This window comes from Oncorhynchus nerka, linkage group LG28 (genome assembly GCF_034236695.1).
Source record: "Oncorhynchus nerka isolate Pitt River linkage group LG28, Oner_Uvic_2.0, whole genome shotgun sequence".
NCBI classification, from domain to species: domain Eukaryota; kingdom Metazoa; phylum Chordata; class Actinopteri; order Salmoniformes; family Salmonidae; genus Oncorhynchus; species Oncorhynchus nerka.
In genome coordinates this window covers 15051680-15072062 of record NC_088423.1, presented here as the reverse complement: position 1 = coordinate 15072062, position 20383 = coordinate 15051680, and the positions used below count along the sequence as shown (strand labels likewise).

Below are 20383 nucleotides of genomic sequence, written 5' to 3'. Positions count from 1 at the left end.
GATGCACATTTCTGTTTGAAAAAGCTAGCTTTAAAGGTTGCATATCGCGGGGGCTATTTGATGCTAATGCAGTCCGCCACAGGATGTTTTTGTGCTAGTCAAGGGCATTCAAGTCTGGGCTGAACCAAGGGCTATATCTGTTCTCAATTCAATTTGTTTTGAATGGGGCATGCTTATTTAAGATGTTGTGGAAAGCACTTTTAAAGAATAACCAGGCACCCTCTACTGACGGGATGAGGTCAATATCCTTCTAGGATACCCGGGCCAGGTCGATTAGAAATGCCTGCTCGCTGAAGTGCTTTAGGGAGCGTTTGACAGTGATGAGGTGTGGTCGTTTGACTGCGGACCCATTACGGACGCAGGCAATGAGGCAGTGATCACTGAGATACTGGTGGAAGACAGCAGAGGTGTACTTAGAGGGAAAGTTGGTCAGGATGATATCTATGAGGGTGTCCATGGTTATGAACTTAGGGTTGTACCTGGTAGGTTCCTTGATCATTTGTGTGAGATTGAGGGTATCTAGTTTAGATTGCTAAGCGTATCCCAGTTTAGTTCTCCTAACAGTACGAACTCTGAAGATAAATGGGGGGCAATCAATTCACATATGGTGTCCAGGGCACAGCTGGGGGCTGAGGGGGGTCTATAACAAGCGGCAACAGTGAGACTTATTTCTGGAAAGGTGGATTTTTAGAAGTAGAAGCTCAAACTGTTTGGGCACAGACCTGGATAGTATGACAGAACTCTGCAGTAGATTGGCAGTTCTAAGGGGTCAGAGTTGTAATCTTGTCGAAAATGTTGTAGTTGGGGATGGAAATTTCAGAATTTTTAATGGCCTTCCTATGCCAGGATTCAGACCCGGCTAGGACATCAGGGTTGGCGGAGTGTGCTAAAGCAGTGAATAAAACAAACTTAGTGAGGAGGCTTCTGATGTTAACATGCATGAAACCAAGCTTTTACGGTTACAGTATTCAACAAATGAGAGCGCCTGGGGAATAGGTGGGGTAATGGAGGGTACAGGGCCTGGATTAACCTCTACATCACCAGAGGAACAGCGTAGGATAAGGGTACGGCTAAAGGCTATAAGAACTGGTCGTCTAGTGCGTTGGGAACAGAGAATAAAAGGAGCAGAATTCTGGGCATGGTAGAAAAGATTCAGGGCATAATTTACAGACAAGGGTATGGTATGATGTGAGGACGGTAGAGGTAAACCTAGGCATTGAGTGACGATGAGAACGGTTGTGTCTTTGGAGGCACCAGTTAAGCCAGGTGAGGTCTCCACGTGTGGGGGGTGGGACAAAAGAGCTATTGAAGGTATGCTGGGGGCTCTACAGTGAAACAAAACAAGAATAACTTACCTAAACAGCAGTAGACAAGGCATATTGACATTAGGGAGAGGCAGGTGTAGCCGAGTGATCATATAGGGTCCAATGAGCAGCAATAGGTAAGTCAGGGAGCCATTCGGTAGTCGCTACTACGCTAGGCGAGCTGGAGACATGGTGATTCAGAAAGCTAGTGGGCCGGGCCTAGCAGATGGGTCTTCGGCAACGGAAAGCCTGTTGAAAACTCTTCAGACGATTACGTCAGCAGACTAGTCGTGATGGATTGGCGGGGCTCCGTGTCGGCAATTAAGGGTCCGGGCCAATTGGCAAAAGTATTGTAGGCCAGGAATTAGCTGGTAGACCTCTTCGCCTAGCCAGGAAATGTACCTAGCTCGAGGATAGCTCAAGGCTAACTAGTGCTTGCTTCGGGACAGAGGCGTTAGCCAGCAGTAGCCACTCAGGTTGCAGATGATCCGGTGTAATGGTCCAGAGCTAGTTAGCTGGCTAGCTTCTGATGGGGGTTCTGGTTCTACAGTATAAAAAAAGCAGATCTGTACCACATTGGGCGCACGCATTGCAGGAAAGTATATTCAGTCCGTAGATGGAAAGTGAGAATAAAATATATACGAATAAAATGAGGAAAATTACTTTTACACGGGTCAAGACAAACACACGTCCGACTGCTACGCCATCTTAGTTTACTTCACTATTGGAGCTAGAAACACAAGCATTTCACTACACCTGCAATAACCTCTGCTAAATATGTGCATGTGACCAAGAAAATGTGATTTGATTTGACATTGTCAAATCTTTCCTTAAGTTTGGGTCAGTCAGTGGTCCGGTATTCTGCCACTGTACTCGTTGTTTAGGCCCAAATAACATTCTAGTTTGCTGTTTTTTTGTTGATTCTTTCCAATGTGTCAAGTAATTATCTTTTTGTTTTCTCATGATTTGTTTGGGTCTAATTGTTTTGCTCTCCTGGGGCCCTGTGAAGTCTGTTTGTGAACAGCTTGGTTAGGGGATTCTTCTCCATGTTCTTCTCTCTGTAGGTGATGGCTTTGTTAAGGAAGTTTTGGGAATTGCTTCCTTTTAGATGGTTGTAGAATTTAACATATCTTTTCTGGATTTGGATTATTTGCAGGTATCGGCCTAATTCTGCTCTGCATAGATTATTTGCATAATTCGGCATGCAGAGTCTCAATTTGGTGTTTGTCCCATTTTGTGAATTATTGGTTGGTGAGCGGACTCCAGGGCAATGGACTCTATAATTGATTCAACTATTTTTAGCCAGATCCTAATAGGTATGTCTAATTTTATGTTCCTTTTGATGGCATAGAAGGTCTTGTTTCTCAGATCGTTCACAGCTTTGTGGAAGTTACTTGTAAGCGCTGATGTTTAGGCTGAGGAATGTATAGTTTTTTGTGTGCTCTAGGGCAATGGTGTCGAGATGGAATTTGTATTTGTGGTCCTGGCATCTGGACCTTTTTTTGGAACACCATTATTTTTTTGTCTTAGTGAGATTTACTGTAAGGGCACAGGTCTGACAGAATCTGTGCAGAAGATCTAGGTTGCTGCTGTAGGTCCTCCTTGGTTGAACAGAAGCACCAGATCATCAGCAAACAGTAGGACAGCTGATCGTACTCGCAGTTGCAGACCACATGTAACAACACTTCTACCGCAGGATCGGTAGATCCGAACATCACACCTGCGGGACAGGTACAGGATGGCAACAACAGCTGCCCGAGTTACACCAGGAACGCACAATCCCTCCATCAGTGGTCAGATTGTCTGCAATAGGCTGAGAGAGGCTGGACTGAGGGCTTGTAGACCTGTTATAAGGCAGGTCCTCACCAGACATCACAGTTAACAACGTCGCCTATGGGCACAAACCCACCGTCGCTGGACCAGACAGGACTGGCAAAAAGTGCTCTTCACTGACGAGTCGCGGTTTTGTCTCTCCCAGGGGTGATGGTCGGATTTGAGTTTATCGTCGAAGGAATGAGCATTACACCGAGGCCTGTACTCTGGAGTAGGATCGATTTTGGAGGTGGACGGTCCGTCATGGTCTGGGGCGGTGTGTCACAGCATCATTGGACCGAGCTTGTTGTCATTGCAGGAAATCTCACCGCTGTGCGTTATAGGGAAGACATCCTACTCCCTCATGTGGTACCCTTCCTGCAGGCTCATCCTGACATGACTCTCTAGCATGACAATGCCACCAGCCATACTGCTCGTTCTGTGCATGATTTCCTGCAAGACCGGAATGTCAGGGTTCTGCCTTGGCCAGCGAAGAGCCCGGATCTCTATCCCATTGAGCACGTCTGGGAACTGTTGGGTTGGAGGGTGAGGGCTAGGCCCCTCCCCCCCACACAGAAATGGCCTCCTGGAAGAGTGGGGTAACATCTCACAGCAAGAACTGGCAAATCTGGTGCAGTCCATGAGGAGGAGATGCACTGCAGTACTCAATGCAGCTGTTGGCCACACCAGATACTGACTGTTACTTTTGATTTTGACCCTTTGTTCAGGGACACATTATTCCATTTCTGTAAAGTCACATGTCTGTGGAACTTGTTCAGTTTTTTTGTTATTCTTGTTATGTTCATACAAATATTTACATGTTAAGTTTGCTGAAAATAAACGCAGTTGACAGTGAGAAGAGATTTCTTTTTTTGGTTTAGTAGGGTGAGGCCGGGTGCTAGTTCCACTTCATATCTCCAATTCATAGATTTTTTTTTAAAAATTATATGTGTGTGTGTGTATATATATTTTTACCTTTTATTTAACTAGGCAAGTCAGTTAACAACAAATTCTTATTTTCAATGACGGCCTAGGAACAGTGGGTTAACTGCCTGTTCAGGGGCAGAACGACAGATTTGTACCTTGTCAGCTCGAGGATTTGAACTTGCAACTTTTCGGTTACTAGTCCAATGCTCTAACCACAAACCTGCCGCCCCATATACACTGCTCAAAAAAATAAAAGGAACACTTAAACAACACAATGTAACTCCAAGTCAATCACACTTCTGTGAAATCAAAACTGTCCACTTAGGAAGCAACACTGATTGACAATAAATTTCACATGCTGTTGTACAAATGGAATAGACAACAGTTGGAAATTATAGGCAATTAGCAAGACACCCCCAATAAAGGAGTGGTTCTGCAGGTGGTGACCACAGACCACTTCTCAGTTCCTATGCTTCCTGGCTGATGTTTTGGTCACTTTTGAATGCTGGCGGTGAGACAGGAGTCTACAACCCACACAAGTGGCTCAGGTAGTGCAGCTCATCCAGGATGGCACATCAATGTGAGCTGTGGCAAGAAGGTTTGCTGTGTCTGTCAGCGTAGTGTCCAGAGCATGGAGGCGCTACCAGGAGACAGGCCAGGACATCAGGAGACGTGGAGGAGGCCGTAGGAGGGCAACAACCCAGCAGCAGGACCGCTACCTCCGCCTTTATGCAAGGAGGAGCAGGAGGAGCACTGCCAGAGCCCTGCAAAATGACCTCCAGCAGGCCACAAGTGTGCATGTGTCTGCTCAAACGGTCAGAAACAGACTCCATGAGGGTGGTATGAGGGCCCGACGTCCACGGGTGGGGGTTGTGCTTACAGCCCAACACAGTGCAGGACGTTTGGCATTTGCCAGAGAACACCAAGATTGGCAAATTCGCCACTGGCGCCCTGTGCTCTTCACAGACGAAAGCAGGTTCACACTGAGCACATGTGACAGACGTGACAGAGTCTGGAGACGCCGTGGAGAACGTTCTGCTGCCTGCAACATCCTCCAGCATGACCGGTTTGGCGGTGGGTCAGTCATGGTGTGGGGTGGCATTTCTTTGGGGGACCGCACAGCCCTCCATGTGCTCGCCAGAGGTAGCCTGACTGCCATTAGGTACCGAGATGAGATCCTCAGACCCCTTGTGAGACCATATGCTGGTGCGGTTGGCCCTGGGTTCCTCCTAATGCAAGACAATGCTAGACCTCATGTGGCTGGAGTGTGTCAGCAGTTCATGCAAGAGGAAGGCATTGATGCTATGGACTGGCCCGCCCGTTCCCCAGTCCTGAATCCAATTGAGCACATCTTGGACATCATGTCTCGCTCCATCCACCAACGCCACGTTGCACCACAGACTGTCCAGGAGTTGGCGGATGCTTTAGTCCAGGTCTGGGAGGAGATCCCTCAGGAGACCATCCGCCACCTCATCAGGAGCATGCCCAGGCGTTGTAGGGAGGACATACAGGCATGTGGAAGCCACACACACTACTGAGCCTCATTTTGACTTGTTTTAAGGACATTACATCAAAGTTGGATCAGCCACTTTAATTTTGAGAGTGACTCCAAATCCAGAACTCCATGGGTTGATTAATTTCATTTCCATTGATCATTTTTGTGTGATTTTGTTGTCAGCACATTCAACTATGTAAAGAAAAAAAAGTATTCATTCAGATCTAGGATGTGTTATTTTAGTGTTCCCTTTATTTTTTTGAGCAGTGTATATATGTATGTGTTTGTATATACACACACACGTATATGTTGAAGAGTGTGGGGCTTAAGCTGCATCCCTGTCTCACCCCCCCGGCCCTGTGGAACGAAACGTTTGTTTTTGCCAATTTTAATCGCACAGTTGTTGATTGTGTACATGGATTTTATAATGTATGCTTTTTCCCCAACACCACTTTCCATTAATTGTATTGCAGACCTTCATGTGAAATTGAGTCAAGCTTTTTTTAAATCAACAAATCATGAGATTTTGCCTTTGTTTTGGTTCGTTTCTTTGTCCATTAGGGTGTGCAGGGTGAATACGTGGTCGTACGGTAATTTGGTAAAAAGCCAATTTGACATTTGCTCAGTATATTGTTTTCACTGAGGAAATGTATGAGTCTGCTGTTAATGTTAAAATATACAGACCACAAATTCCAATGGGCTATACTAGGAGACAAACTTGACCCCAATCACTACCGTAGGGTATACCGTGGCATGATCAATTACATTGTGCTGATTTCTGACGTGCTGTTCCTTTTTTCCCGTTGATTTTCTGTATTGTTTTAGTGATTCATCATAGTGAAGGCGTATCCTCGGGTTTTGTGGGTCTCTGTTTTTGGTTGGATAGGTTTCTCAATTTCTTTCTTAGGTTTTTGCATTCTTCATCAAACCACTTGTCATTGTTGTTAATTGTCTTAGGTTTTCTGCTTGATTTATTTATTTTTGATAGGAAAGCTGACAGGTTTTCTACTGCCAAGTTTACACCTTCACTATTGCAGTGACACGTTTTGTCCAGGAAGTTGTCTAAAAGGGATTGAATTTGTTGTTGCCTAATTGTTTTTTTTTGTAGATTTCCACATTACTTTCCTTTCATCTTTAGCATTTCTTAATATTATTCAGTTCCTTTGGCTTTGATGCCTCGTGATTTGAGTATTGCTCTGTTCAAGTAGTGTGATTTTGCTGTGATCTGATAGGGGTGTCAGTGGGCTGACTGAACGCTCTGAGAGACTCTTTTTTTATTTTTTTATCTCTCGGTCAGAGCTGACGTTCTGGTTCTATGTGAAGGAGTATCTGAACCGCCATGAGCTGCAGCGGTTCTACTCCCTGAGACACATCTCCTCTGAGTTGGGCCGCGGTCGAGCCTGGCTCCGCTGTGCCCTCAATGAACACTCACTAGAGCGCTACCTACACACTCTGCTTGCAGACCGCATGCGCCCCGGGTAAGTGCTGTGTGTGTGTGTGTGTGTGTATTTATCTTAGGTCAGTTTGTGTGTGTGGAGTTTGGACCTTTCCTGGAAGTATATATTTTTTTCTGTGTGTTTTCTAGCACCTTCTATGAAGACTGGGCGTTTATTATGGATGAGGAGCGAGCCAGCATGCTGCCCACCATGGCTGCAGGTGAGTGCATGACTGATTCTTGTGGTGAAACTTATTCATATCTCTGCCATTCAGAGAGCTGCTTTACAGTAAGCGATGAGTTACAGTTCAGTCACTCATTCCCTGTGTGATGTGAACGAAAATAGAAATGCAACGTGTTAAGTTTTGTTTTCATGAGCTGAAATAAAAGATCCCAGATATATGCCATATCCACAAAAAGCTTATTTCTCTCAAATTTTGTGCACAAATTTGTTTACATCCCTTTTTAATTAGCATTTCGAATTTGCTTAGACAATCCTTTCACCTGACAGTTGTGGCATATCAAGAAGCCTATTAAACAGCATGATCATTACACAGGTGCTTCTTGTGCTGGGGACAATAAAAGGCCACTTTAAAATGTCAGCCCAGGACCTTCACATCCGCCTTCTTCACCTGCGGGGATATTCTGAGACCAGCCACCAGGGCAGCTGATGTCAATGTTGTGAACAGAGTGTCCCATGGAGGTCTCCCGAGTGTCGCAGCATCACTACAGCCTAGGGTTCAATCCCAGGCTGTGTCATTACCGGCCGTGACCGGGAGACCTCATAGGGAGGCGCACAATTGGCCCATCTTCGTTCGGGTTAGGGGAGAGTTTGGCGGCGGGGGGTTTACTTGGCTCATCGCGCTCTAGCGACTCCTTGTGGGGTGCCGGGTGCCTGCAGGCTGACTTCGGTCATCAGTTGAACAGTGTTTCCTCCGACACATTGGTGCAGCTGGCTTCCGGGTTAAGCAGGCGTTTGTTAAGAAGCGCAGCTTGGCTGGTCTTGTTTCGGGGGACACAGGACTCGACCTTCGTCTCTCCCGAGCCCGTTGGGGAGTTGCAGCGATGAGAAAAGATCGGCAGAATAAGGTAGGTAAAAAGTACAAGAAAAAGAGTGCCCCATGGTAGGGTTATGTATGGGCAGGCATAAGCTTCAGAGAACGAACACAATTGCATTTTATCTATGGGAATTTGAACGCACAGAGATACCGTGATATCTTGAGGCCCATTGTCGTGCCATTCGTCCGCCGCCATCACCTCATGATAATGCATGGTCCCATGTTGCAAGGATCTGTACACAATTCCTGGAAGATGGCCTGTATACTCACTTGACATGTCACCCATTGAGCAGGTTTGGGATGCTCTGGTTCAGCGTGTTCCAGTTCCCATCAATTTCCAGCAATTTTGCACAGCCATTGAACTCTATGTGAAGGAGATGTGTCGTGCTGCATGAGGCAAATGGAGGTCACACCAGATACGGACCTTTTGTTGTTGTTGATCAATGCCCCTACCTTTTTAAGGCAGTGGTTCCCAAACTTTAAACATTCAACCTCCAGCTGCGTACCCCCTCTAGCACCAGGGTCTGTGCACTCTCAAATGTTGTTTTTTTGCCATCGTTGTAAGCCTGCCTCACACACACTATACGATACATATATTAAACGTAAGAAAGAGTGAGTTTTTCTCACAACCCTTGCTTGTGGGAAGTGAGTAAGAGCTCTTATAGTACCAGGGCACAAATAATAATCAATAATGTTGCCCTTTTAATTTAACCATCTTACATATAAAACCTTACTTGTTTATTCAAAATTGTGGATAACTCACCACAGGTTGATGAGAAGGGTGTGTTTGAAAGGATGCACATAACTCTGCAATGTTGTATTGGAGAGAGTCTCAGTCTTAAATCATTTTCCATACACAGTCTGTGCCTGTATTTAGTTTTCATGCTAGTGAGGGCCGAGAATCCACTCTCGCATAGGTACATGGTTGCAAAAGGCATCAGTGTCTTAACAGCACAATTTGCCAAGGCAGGATACTCTGACATCAGCCCAATCCATAAATCTGGCAGTGGCTTCTGATTAAATACAATTTTCACAGAACGGCTTGTTGCAATTTCGATGAGGCTTTCTTGTTCAGATGTTGGACTATAGGCAGGTCTTGATAGGGTTAACGAATCCAGTCGTTTGTGTCATCTGTTTCGGGAAAGTACCTGCGTAATTGCGCACCAAACTCACTTAGGTGGTTTGCTATATCACATTTGACATTGTCCCTAAGCTTGAGTTAATTTGCACACAAAAAAATCATACAATGATGGAAAGGCCTGTGTGTTGTCCTTTGTTAATGAAGTCAGAGGAGCTCCAACATCTTCCAACATCTTCAATTTTGTCCCTCGCATTGTGTATATAGTTGTGGAGAGTCTTTGTAATCCTAGATTCAGATCATTCAGGCAAGGGGAAAAAACATCACCCAGATAGGCCAGTCGTGTGAGAAACTCGTCATCATGCAAGCTGTCAGACAAGTGAAAATGATGGTCAGTAAAGAAAACATTAAGCTCGTCTCAATTCAAAAAGACGTGTCAATACTTTGCCCCTTGATAACCAGCGTACTTCTGTATGTTGTAAAAGCGTTACATGGTCACTGCACGAGAGGTGAGGGGCCTTGCTTTAACAAATTTAACCATTTTCACTGTAGTGTCCAAAACGTCTTTCAAGCTGTCAGGCATTCCCTTGGCAGCAAGAACCTCTGCAGTGTACCCAAGTGGCGTCGGGAGCAACTGCTTGCACGTGCATTACCACTCCACTATGTCTCCCTGTCATGGCTTTTACACCATCAGTACAGATACCAACATGAGCAGCAGCTACATACAGACCATTAGTGGAATTCCCACGAGAGAGTAACGGTTCATGTGATTAGATGTTAATTATTTGACTAGGCTACCTGTATTTGACATTGTTGTTATTTTTCTGAACACTAAATGGTTTAATTATATTTTTGCCAGTGAAACGAGGCTACTCAGGCGAGGAAAAAAAAACTTACCCAAATGTATAGCCCTGTTTTGAATATGTGAATAAAAAAATAATAAAATATATATTTTTTGTATTTAAAAAAATCAAAAAATAAACATGTGAATCATATTTTTATTTGGCGTACCCTCAACGAAATTGCAGGTGTAAGTGTACCCCAGTTTTGGAATACCTGTGTTATGCAGCTGTTGGTCACAGATACCTTATCTCTTTTCCTGGTAATGTGAAATCCATAGATTAGGGCATCATTTATTTCAGTTGACCAATTTCCCAATATGAACTTCACCTCAGTAATCAGTAATCTTTGAAATTGTTGTGATTTTATATATTTTTTCAGTGTAAGTATGGAGGAACCAATTCACCTTATCCACTACCGCTAGTGCTCTAACTAGGCTGTGCTGTGTGAATGACTTCTAACTAGACCCTCTTTCTCACACAGGACTGAACTCCATCCTGTTTGCCATCAACATCGACAATAAGGACCTAAATGGTGTGATCCGAGCAGGCTCCTCCTCTTCCGTGAGCCACCTCCTGAAGGAGTCCACCCAGGGCATAGGGAGCTTATGGAAGGAGTCGACCCAGGGGGTGAGCACTCTGCTCAGGGAGATCAGCACCGCCACCACTGTGGTGCCAGGCTTCATCCCCACCCACTGCCCTGACGGCTCCACAGACCCACTGCCTGTCCTGCCCCGCAGCGCCTCCGCAGGTAGGGAGGAGAATTTACAATCAACTTAGGGGAACAGTGGATATAACCAATTATTTATATTCAGTTCTATTCATATTCTTACTAAGATGATGATGATGATAATAATAAGCCCAAAAACATGGATATGAAACGGACTACTTTTTCTCTCTCCTCTCCAGACTCTGGCCTGAGGAAGGAGCGACGGAGGAAAAAGAAAATCACCAACATCATCTCTTTCGATGACGACCTGGATGGGGGAGCAGAGGACGAGGATGAGGAGGTGGGGGGGAGTACTGCCACTCTCAGGAAGAGCACCACTGCTCCTCAGGTCAGTCTGGAGGAGGGCACTGACCCACTGGAGCCCTCCTCCCTCTCGCCTCCCCAGAACGGGATGCCCGAGCCTGGGATAGTCAGCTGGGCCAGGTCTCCTCCTTTCTCCAGGGCTCTGCCAGACTCCAAGATGATTGATAATGATGAGGAAGAGGAGGTGTACAAGAGCAGACCACAGCTACAGAGCCCCCTCCATGACAGGGCCAGCACTAACCAGTGAGTAACTATGGAGACTTTCACTTTCTTAACCATACAATAAGCATGGTGGGAAACTCTTAAACAATGATTGATATAAACAAGTGTACTTGCTGTGGTGTGTGTGTACAGAGTGGTGGTGGGGAGCCTATCCAGTGTGTCCACGTGTAGCCCTCTGCAGGCCATGACTGATCATGACAGTTCAAACATCCTCATTCCTGTGGCCTCCAGCCACTCATACTCTCAGCCAGGTGAGCCAGGCTCCTCCCCTCTGTTCCTCAACCCAGTCCTCTGGGCTCACCAGTCATTTCTTACACATTCACAGAAGTTTGGTTATAGTGTGTTGGTTCATTTTTGGAGTTTGTTTCTATAGAAACGGCAGACTGGTGTTAAAAGAGAATAGTGTGTGACGTTACTTAGAGGTAATTATACAGTACCAGTTAAAAGTTTGGACACCTACTCATTCAAGTTATTAAAAAAAAAAACTATTTTCTACATTGCAGTATAATAGTGAAGACATCAAAGCTATGAAATAAACATATGGAATCATGTAGTAACCACCCTTTGCCTTGATGGCAGCTGTGCACACTCTTGGTACTTTTTTGGTCACTACATGATTCCATATGTGTTATTTTACAGTTTTGATGTCTTCACTATTATTCTACAATGTAGAAAATAGTAAAAGTTTAAAAAAAACTTGAATGAGTAGGTGTCAACTTTTGACTGGTTCTGTACATTTACTAAGCTTCTGTTGAATATGGGAAGCATATTCTTAAAGCAGACAGATTTGATTCAAAACATTCCTCAGCATTGTTTGCACTTTCATTTTGTTTCAGTCGGTTCAGTGGAGGATACAGTTGCATTTCCTGTACAGACAGATTCCACAGGCAACCACGAGACAACCAGAACCCAGCTGCAGTTCAAGTATGTTGTCAGTCAATTTTACATGCACATGATCTTAACAAGGGAGGGAAGAAAACCGAGCTCACTTCAATAGTTCATAGTTTTGATTTTAACAAAGCAAATTTGAGGACAAGACTACCTAAATCCTATCAGCATATTGACTGTAGCACTTGTGCGGGCAATACACTCGATCACTGCTACTCTAAACTTCCGCAATGCACGCACGGCCCTCCCCCACCCTTCCTTCGGCAAATCCGACCACTACTCCATTTTGCTCCTACAGTCCTACAGGCAAGAACTCAAACAGGATGTACCCGTGATTAGAACTATTCAACGCTGGTCTGACCAATCGGAATCCACGCTTCAGAATAACATTCAGAATAACGATTTATATGCTGATTCCGTGAGTGCGTTTATAAGGAAGCGCATCGGAGACTATTAAAACCTACCCTAACCAGAAACCATGGATAGATGGCGGTATTTGCGCAAAACTGAAAGCACAACCCACTGCATTCAACAATGGAATGATGACTGGGAATATGGACAAATATAAACGGTGTTGTTAATCCCCCCAAGGCAATCAAACAAGCGAAATGTCGGTATAGGGACAAAGTGGAGTCGCAATTCAACGGCTTAGACACAAGACGTATGTGGCAGGGTCTACAGGCAATTACGGACAACAAAATGAAAAACCAGCCACGTCATGGACACCGACGTCACGCTTCCAGACAAACTAAACACCTTTGCCCGCTTTGAGGATAATACCGTGACACCGACGTGGCCCGCTACCAAGGACTGCGGGCCCTCCCTCTCCTCCTCCATGGCCGACATTTAAATGTGTTAACCCTCGCAAGGCTGCCAGCCCAGACGGCATGGCTGGTGAGTTTACGGACATATTCAATCAATCCTTTCCCAGTCTGCTGTCCCTACATGCTTCAAGATGGCCACCATTGTTCCTGTACCCAAGAAGGCAAAGGTAACTGAACTAAATGAAACCATGGATAGATGGCGGTATTTGCGCAAAACTGAAAATCATCATGAAGTTCTTTGAGAGACTAGTCAAGGATCCTATCACCTTACCTGCCACCCTAGACCCACTTCAATTTGCATACCGCCCCAATAGGTCCACAGATGATGCAATCGCCATCACACTGCACACTGCCCTATCCCATCTGGACAAGAGGAATACCTATGTAAGAATGCTATTCATCAACGACAGCTCAGCATTCAACACCATAGTACTCTCCAAGCTCATCATTAAGGTTGACGACCAGGGTCTCAACCCCGCCCTGTGCAATTGGGCCCTGGACTTTCTGATGGGCCACCCCAGGTGGTGAAGTTAGGAAACAACATCTCCTCTTCGCTGATCCTCAACACTGGGGCCCCACAAAGGTGCGTGCTCAGCCCCCTTTGTACTCCCTGTTCACCCATGACTGCGTGGCCATGCACGCCTCCAACTCAATCATCAAGTTTGTAGACGACAACAGTAGTGGGCTTGATTACAATGATGAGACAGCCTACAGGGAGGAGGTAAGGCCCTCTGTGTGCTGTCAGGAAAATAACCTTTCACTCAAAGTCAACAAATTGACGGGGCAGCAGTGAAGGTGGAACGTTTAAAACAAAAAAAATGTTCCTAACCGTACACATCACTGACAATCTGAAATGGTCCACCCACACAGACAGTGTGGTGAAGAAGGCGCAACAGCGCCTCTTGAACCTCCAGAGGCTAAAGAAATGTGGCTTATCACCTAAAACCCTCACAAACTTATACAGATGCACAATTGAGAGCATCCTGTCGGGCTCTATTACCGCCTGGTATGGCAACTGCACCGCCCACAACCGCAAGGCTCTCCAGAGGGTGGTGCGGTTTGCACTATGCATCACCGGGGGTAAACTACCTGCCCTCCAGGACACCTACACCACCCGATGTCACAGGAAGGTCAAAAAGATCATGAAGGACAACCACCACCTGAGCCACTGCCTGTTCACCCCGCTATCATCCAGAAGGCGAGGTCAGTACAGGTGCATCAAAACAGGGGCCGAGAGACCAGAGAAACAGCATTATCTCAAGGCCTTCAGACTGTTAAACAGCCATCAATGACACAGAGAGGCTGTTGCCACTTTAATAAATGGATCACTAGTCACTTTAATAATGGCACTTTAATAATGTTTACTTATCTTGCATTACTCATCTCATGTGTATATACTGTATTTTATACCATCTATTGCATCTTGCCTAAGCTTCTCGGTCTTCACTCATTCATATATTTATATGTACATATTCTTATTCCATTCCTTTACTTAGATTTGTGTGTATTAGGTAGTTGTTGTGGAATTGTTAGATTACTTGTTAGCTATTACTGCACTATCGGAAATAGAAGCACAAGCATTTCGCTACACTCGCATTAACATCTGCTAACCATGTGTATGTGACTAATAAAATTTGATTTCAATAGTCTTGAGAGTTATTGGATGGAGATATGCACGTAACATTCTCTCTCCCTCTGTGGTGTTGCAGCTTGGAGGCCAGCCCGCCGGGCCAGAATGCACCTCTCTCTAGTGTCCTTCCCAGTGCCACCCCCGGTCTACCAGAGTCCATGACAGTGGGTGAGTGTGTGTGCTATACTAAACATGTGTTTTAAGAAGGGAATTCAGTATGATGAGAATTTTTTTATTCAACCAGGAGATGGCACTGTTAATTCAGTATCGGTGTGCCCTGTGTGTACTCGAACTGTAATCTCCAGTTTATAGGACTGAAACAGAATGGTACCCTCAGAAAATCATGTCTTCTTCGATAGATCTCATTTCTCTATACAACACACACCAGTCATCCACATTTCTTCTGCTCTATTGTCTTTCAAAACTTCCGGGAATATAAAATGTTTACACCGTTTACACGCTGTCTGTGTTTTCGCCTCTAGGACGTGATTTGTGTAATTCTCTAAAGCTTAGCAGAGGTTAGCCCCGTTGATGCTCATATTGATGTGATGTGTTTCCTGTGTGTGGATCTCACCAAGCCTGTAATGTTAGTCAGGGTATCAGGGCTGGGGATCCAAGTGTGACGGTCTGCCTTTAAGCACTGTGGAAGACCCACAGTCACGGCTAAAGTTGTAACTCTCGTCTATAGTCAAACACTCAAAAGATTAGCAGCTCTCAAAAGAGGAGTACTGTGTGTGTGTGTGTATAGATAGAGAACATTGTGTGCAGTATAAAGAACATAAGCCAAGGTCCACCATTATGTTAGCGTCTGCCACACACACACTATTCAGCTCGTTAATGGATCGCCGGTGCTGTTTTCCTGTGGTGAACGCATGGTTATCGTAAATGTTACATTTCTGGAGCAGTGATGTGGAGTTGGGAGCTTCAGATATAATGGTTCTGTCCTCTCCTCCTCTAGCGCCCATCTTCATCATCCTCCTCTTCTTCACCTCAACCAGCCACTTAACCGAGGCTTTGCGTTGTAGACCTACCTTTTGAAATGCGTCCGGGGCCAAAACAAGCTCCACTTCTAAGCTTCGTGGCTGTTGATAGCCAACAGCTGATCTGTATAATTTATTTGCTTATAATTGAGTAAATACTTTGGTATTCATAAGGCCTTGGCACTTGCCACTTTTTCCATAGCACTGCACTGAGAGAAGTAGGTCTATGTATTAGCCTATATCCGTCATGTGAGTAAAGAGCTGTGCTGTGACTGTATGGTGTGTATGTATCTGGGCCGCGGTGCTATTTTAGTAGCATGGCTGGTCCCATGCTCATGTCAAGACTATTCAACTATATTCTTATGGGGGCCAGATTTGAAAAAGGTATTTTACAGGGGGGCAAGACATTACTAAAACCGGTATTAAAAAAACAATGCAAAGACACAATTATGATGTTTATAAAGCACTTTTATTCAAATCAAATGTTGCTAAAAGTTCATTTTAAGTGCTTTAAGATGGGCCTAATTCAATGCGTGCATTTCTTTAAATAATGGAACACATTTGTACACCGTTGACCTGCATCACATTAATTTCTACTTTCCTGTCCGTTTTATCTTTTGTTTTTATTTACACATGGGAAACCTTTTATGCATGGCATATCTCAGCTGACCAGCATCACATTCTGTTCTATTTTCCATTTCTTTATCATTTAACACTTTTTTTTTTACACACAGAAACCTTTTATCTCAGTTGACTAGTTTTAGTGGAGGGCTCTCTCCCCCTGCATCAGTAGAGAACAGGTCCCTATAATAAACTGCACCACCACTGTAGGGACTTAAACTCATCAAATCTCGTTGCAAAGTTAGCTTTCAGTTTATCTAGAAACTCCAACATTACGGGATTGATCTGTGCTGATGATGACTGAATAAAATTGTGCAGTGTAGGGAAAGCGAGCGTTTTGTTTGGGCTCAAATCAGAGGGGGAAATAACACACTTCAATTTCAGTCATGTCAATAACTGTTTTATCCCTCCCTTAGTTTATTTGTATTTTTACAGGGACAGTGCACATTTTAATCAACCTTTCAGTAAAAGTGACTGTTTTAGGCAGCCGGCTAATTTTCAACCGCAGTCCCTGGGACGGTTATTAAAAACAATAAAAATATTGATAAACAAGGAGCAGTGAGCACATGCAGAGCAACATAGGACAAGCAACACGTAGCACGCCGACAGACAGAGCAACATAGGACAAGCAACACGTAGCATGCTGACAGACTGAGCAACATAGGACAAGCAACACGTAGCACGCCGGCAGACGGAGCAACATAGGACAAGCAACACGTAGCATGCCGACAGACAGAGCAACGTAGGACAAGCAACACGTAGCACGCCGACAGACTGAGCAACGTAGGACAAGCAACACGTAGCACGCCGACAGACTGAGCAACATAGGACAAGCAACACGGAGCAACATAGGACAAGCAACACGTAGCACGCCGACAGACTGAGCAACATAGGACAAGCAACACGTAGCACGCCGACAGACTGAGCAACATAGGACAAGCAACACGTAGCATGCTGACAGACTGAGCAACATAGGACAAGCAACACGTAGCACTCCGATAGACTGAGACTTGTGGATCTGCTGCCGTGAGTTTTTCTGTTTGACTGAAGTACTAAGTGGAGGGAGGGGGCCATTAGGATCTTGAATACAAGACATGCGTCGGTGTATTGAACCAGATTTTCCCCACTCAGTAGCTCATGCTGTCTGTGGATGTAACAGTGATGTCTACTCTATCCAGCACTTTGAGAGCCTGTTGTACGCACACTGAATGGGTTTTAATGTTGTACAGCAAGCTTGGGCCCAACCAGTTAAGCAGTATGTTAACCTGTTGCGACGAGCAATCCCGTATCCGGGATCCTATTTATAGCCTCAAGCTCATTACCATAACGCAACGTTAACTATTCATGAAAATCGCAAATGAAATGAAATAAATATATTTGCTCTCAAGCTTAGCCTTTTGTTAACAACACTGTCATCTCAGATTTTCAAAATATGCTTTTGAACCATAGCTAAACCAGCATTTGTGTAAGAGTATTGATAGCCTAGCATAGCATTAAGCCTAGCATTCAGCATGCAACATTTTCACAAAAACAAGAAAAGCATTCAAATAAAATCATTTACCTTTGAAGAACTTCAGATGTTTTCAATGAGGAGACTCTCAGTTAGATAGCAAATGTTCAGTTTTTCCAAAAATATTATTTGTGTAGGACAAATCGCTCCGTTTTGTTCATCACATTTGGGTAAGAAACGCAAACTTTTTTCCAAATTAACTCCATAATATCGACAGAAACATGGCAAACGTTGTTTAGAATCAATCCTCAAGGTGTTTTTCACATATCTATCAATGATAAATCATTCGTGGCAGTTTGGTTTCTCCTCTGAAGAAAATGGAACGCGCATGGACCTGGAGATTACGCAATAATTTCGACGGAGGACACCGGGCGGACACCTGGTAAATGTAGTCTCTTATGGTCAATCTTCCAATGATATGCCTACAAATACGTCACAATGCTGCAGACACCTTGGGGAAACGACAGAAAGTGCAGGCTCATTCCTGGCGCATTCACAGCCATATAAGGAGACATTGGAACACAGGGCATTCAAAATCTGGACCATTTCCTGTATGAAATTTCATCTTGGTTTCGCCTGTAGCATCAGTTCTGGGGCACTCACAGATAATATCTTTGCCGTTTTGGAAACGTCAGAGTTTTTTCTTTCCAAAGCTGTCAATTACATGCATAGTCGAGCATCTTTTCGTGACAAAATATCTTGTTTAAAACGGGAATGTTTTTTATCCAAAAATGAAGAGCGCCCCGTATCTCGAAGAAGTTAAGTGGGTGAGTATCATAGCATTGAAGTCCAGTTTTGCTGCCCCTGTAGTCAACCAATTTGGTATATATGGGAAATGAGCTAGGTTGAGTCCATTCAATGGATTGAAGATGTCACTAAATAACAAACATCTGATACTCCTCATTAAGCAGTTTCTCTAGATACAGTATGTGTTGGCTTTCTACTGACAGCTGCTCTTGACAGCACTATAACCATTGCTTAACCACCCAACATCATTATGTAAAAGTTGATCAGGATACTCGGCAGACTACGAACAAGCGATGTTGCAGGCTAGATGTTGATCGGATAAAGTTTATGATGGCCATAACTTAACTCACCTCTGAGTTAAGCACAAAGCACACTGGTGTATCAGGCAGTGTAGTGATCTCGTCTGCGGTGAAAAAGCTGATAGTCGGGCAGGCAGACCCTGTACCCCTGTTAGCAGATCTGATTGGCTGTAACTTGTATGTTTGGTGACGATTGACAACAATTAATCGGTGGGACTACAGGAAAACAGATTCTCCAATTGAAGAATATTGAAAGAGGGCTCCTTTTTCATACTAAACATCAGGTTTTTGCAGAGTTTTTGGAAATGTTCTAAAATTTATGTTCAGAATTGATCAAAGGGCCATTCTAAATTGAATAAAAGAGCCTTATCTGGCCCGTGGGCCACCAGTTGAGTAGCATTGCTCTATGTTCTGGACCTAACTTGTGTCGTCATGACAACGACAGAAGAGTTGGCTACAGGCAGCAGAACATGCAGTATGAAACCAGTTTAGTATTTCATGTATCACTCAGCTCAGTGGCACAGTAGTGGTAGTGATGAGACTTCAATATGAGCTGAGTAAAAGAAATGTGACCAATAACCACTTTTCCAGATGTATTTTTTTGAATCTGTGTGTTTGCCTGTGTTTAACGGTCTTTCATCCACAGTGGAGCTCCACCAGGCCATAGTAGCCATGATGAACAGGAAGGATGAGCTGGATGAACACAACATGTGAGTCTCCTAATGTTGATGGTGTGAGTTGATCTTTGACATTTTGTGAAAAATCTAGTGGAATTTGGAGCAATGTGTATATATGTATTCTGGGACTGTTTTTTGTGACTGTATAGTAACAGTATTGTGTTGTCTTCCGGGACTCGAGGTCCCTGCGTAGCCTGCTGGATGGGGAGATGGAGCACTCTGCTGGGCTGAGGCAGGAGACAGACGCCCTGAGGAGACGCCTGGATGAGCTGGAGGAGAGACACACAGCCAAGGTGCAGGCTCTGGGCAGGTGGGTGCCACTGGTGGTGTTTGTTCCCAACGGCAGGTTCCCATGGCTCAGTTGGTTTCCTATCCCTGTGCTACAATAAATCAGCAGATGTCACAAAGTGCTTCTACAGAAACCCAGCCTAAAACCCCAAATAGCAAGCAATGCAGATTTTGAAGCACGGTGGCTAGGAAAAACTCCCTAGAAAGGCAGGAACCTAGGAAGAAACCTAGAGAGGAACCAGGCTCTGAGGGGTGGCCAGTCCTCTTCTGGCTGTGATTTTTAAAGAGTTCATGGCCATTAAGTCCAGATCGTTCATAGATGACCAGCAGGTTCATATAATAATCACAGTGGTTGTAGAGGGTGCAACAGGTCAGCACCTCAGGAGTTAACGTCAGTTGGCTTTTCATAGCTGAGCATTCAGAGGTTGAGAGAGGGAGAGGGTCGAAAACAGCAGGTCCGGGACAAGGTAGCATGTCCAGTGAACAGGTCAGGGCTCCATAGGCAGAACAGTGGACCATTGGTGGTTAGAAAAGGAAAAACATGGATCTCAATGGAAACGGTCTTTAGAAGTTCAATATGAGCAAGTGTGTTTTTTGGGTGGCGTCTTAAGTGTATGAGTTGAGTATGCTCCGAAGTGCACTTTTAACATTTGAGCCACTTGTCACACTTTTTTAGTGTTCTATCTTAGCCAGCCCAGTTCTTCCACCTCGCTACA

The 20383-nt window shown here is 44.7% G+C and overlaps 1 protein-coding gene across 4 annotated transcripts in view; it reads left to right on the top strand.

Moving 5' to 3' along the window:
* Positions 1–20383, top strand: part of LOC115112903 (sorting nexin-29-like) — a 165739-nt gene that overhangs the window by 10219 nt on the left and 135137 nt on the right. For all 4 annotated transcript variants that reach the window (XM_029639944.2, XM_029639945.2, XM_029639946.2 and 1 more), the window contains exons 5-13: positions 6836–7016; positions 7124–7194; positions 10433–10699; positions 10858–11224; positions 11336–11454; positions 12040–12127; positions 14625–14713; positions 19349–19412; positions 19561–19689. In XM_029639944.2, the coding sequence (XP_029495804.1) occupies positions 6836–7016; positions 7124–7194; positions 10433–10699; positions 10858–11224; positions 11336–11454; positions 12040–12127; positions 14625–14713; positions 19349–19412; positions 19561–19689 (1375 nt within the window). The remainder of the gene's footprint in view (positions 1–6835; positions 7017–7123; positions 7195–10432; positions 10700–10857; positions 11225–11335; positions 11455–12039; positions 12128–14624; positions 14714–19348; positions 19413–19560; positions 19690–20383) is intronic.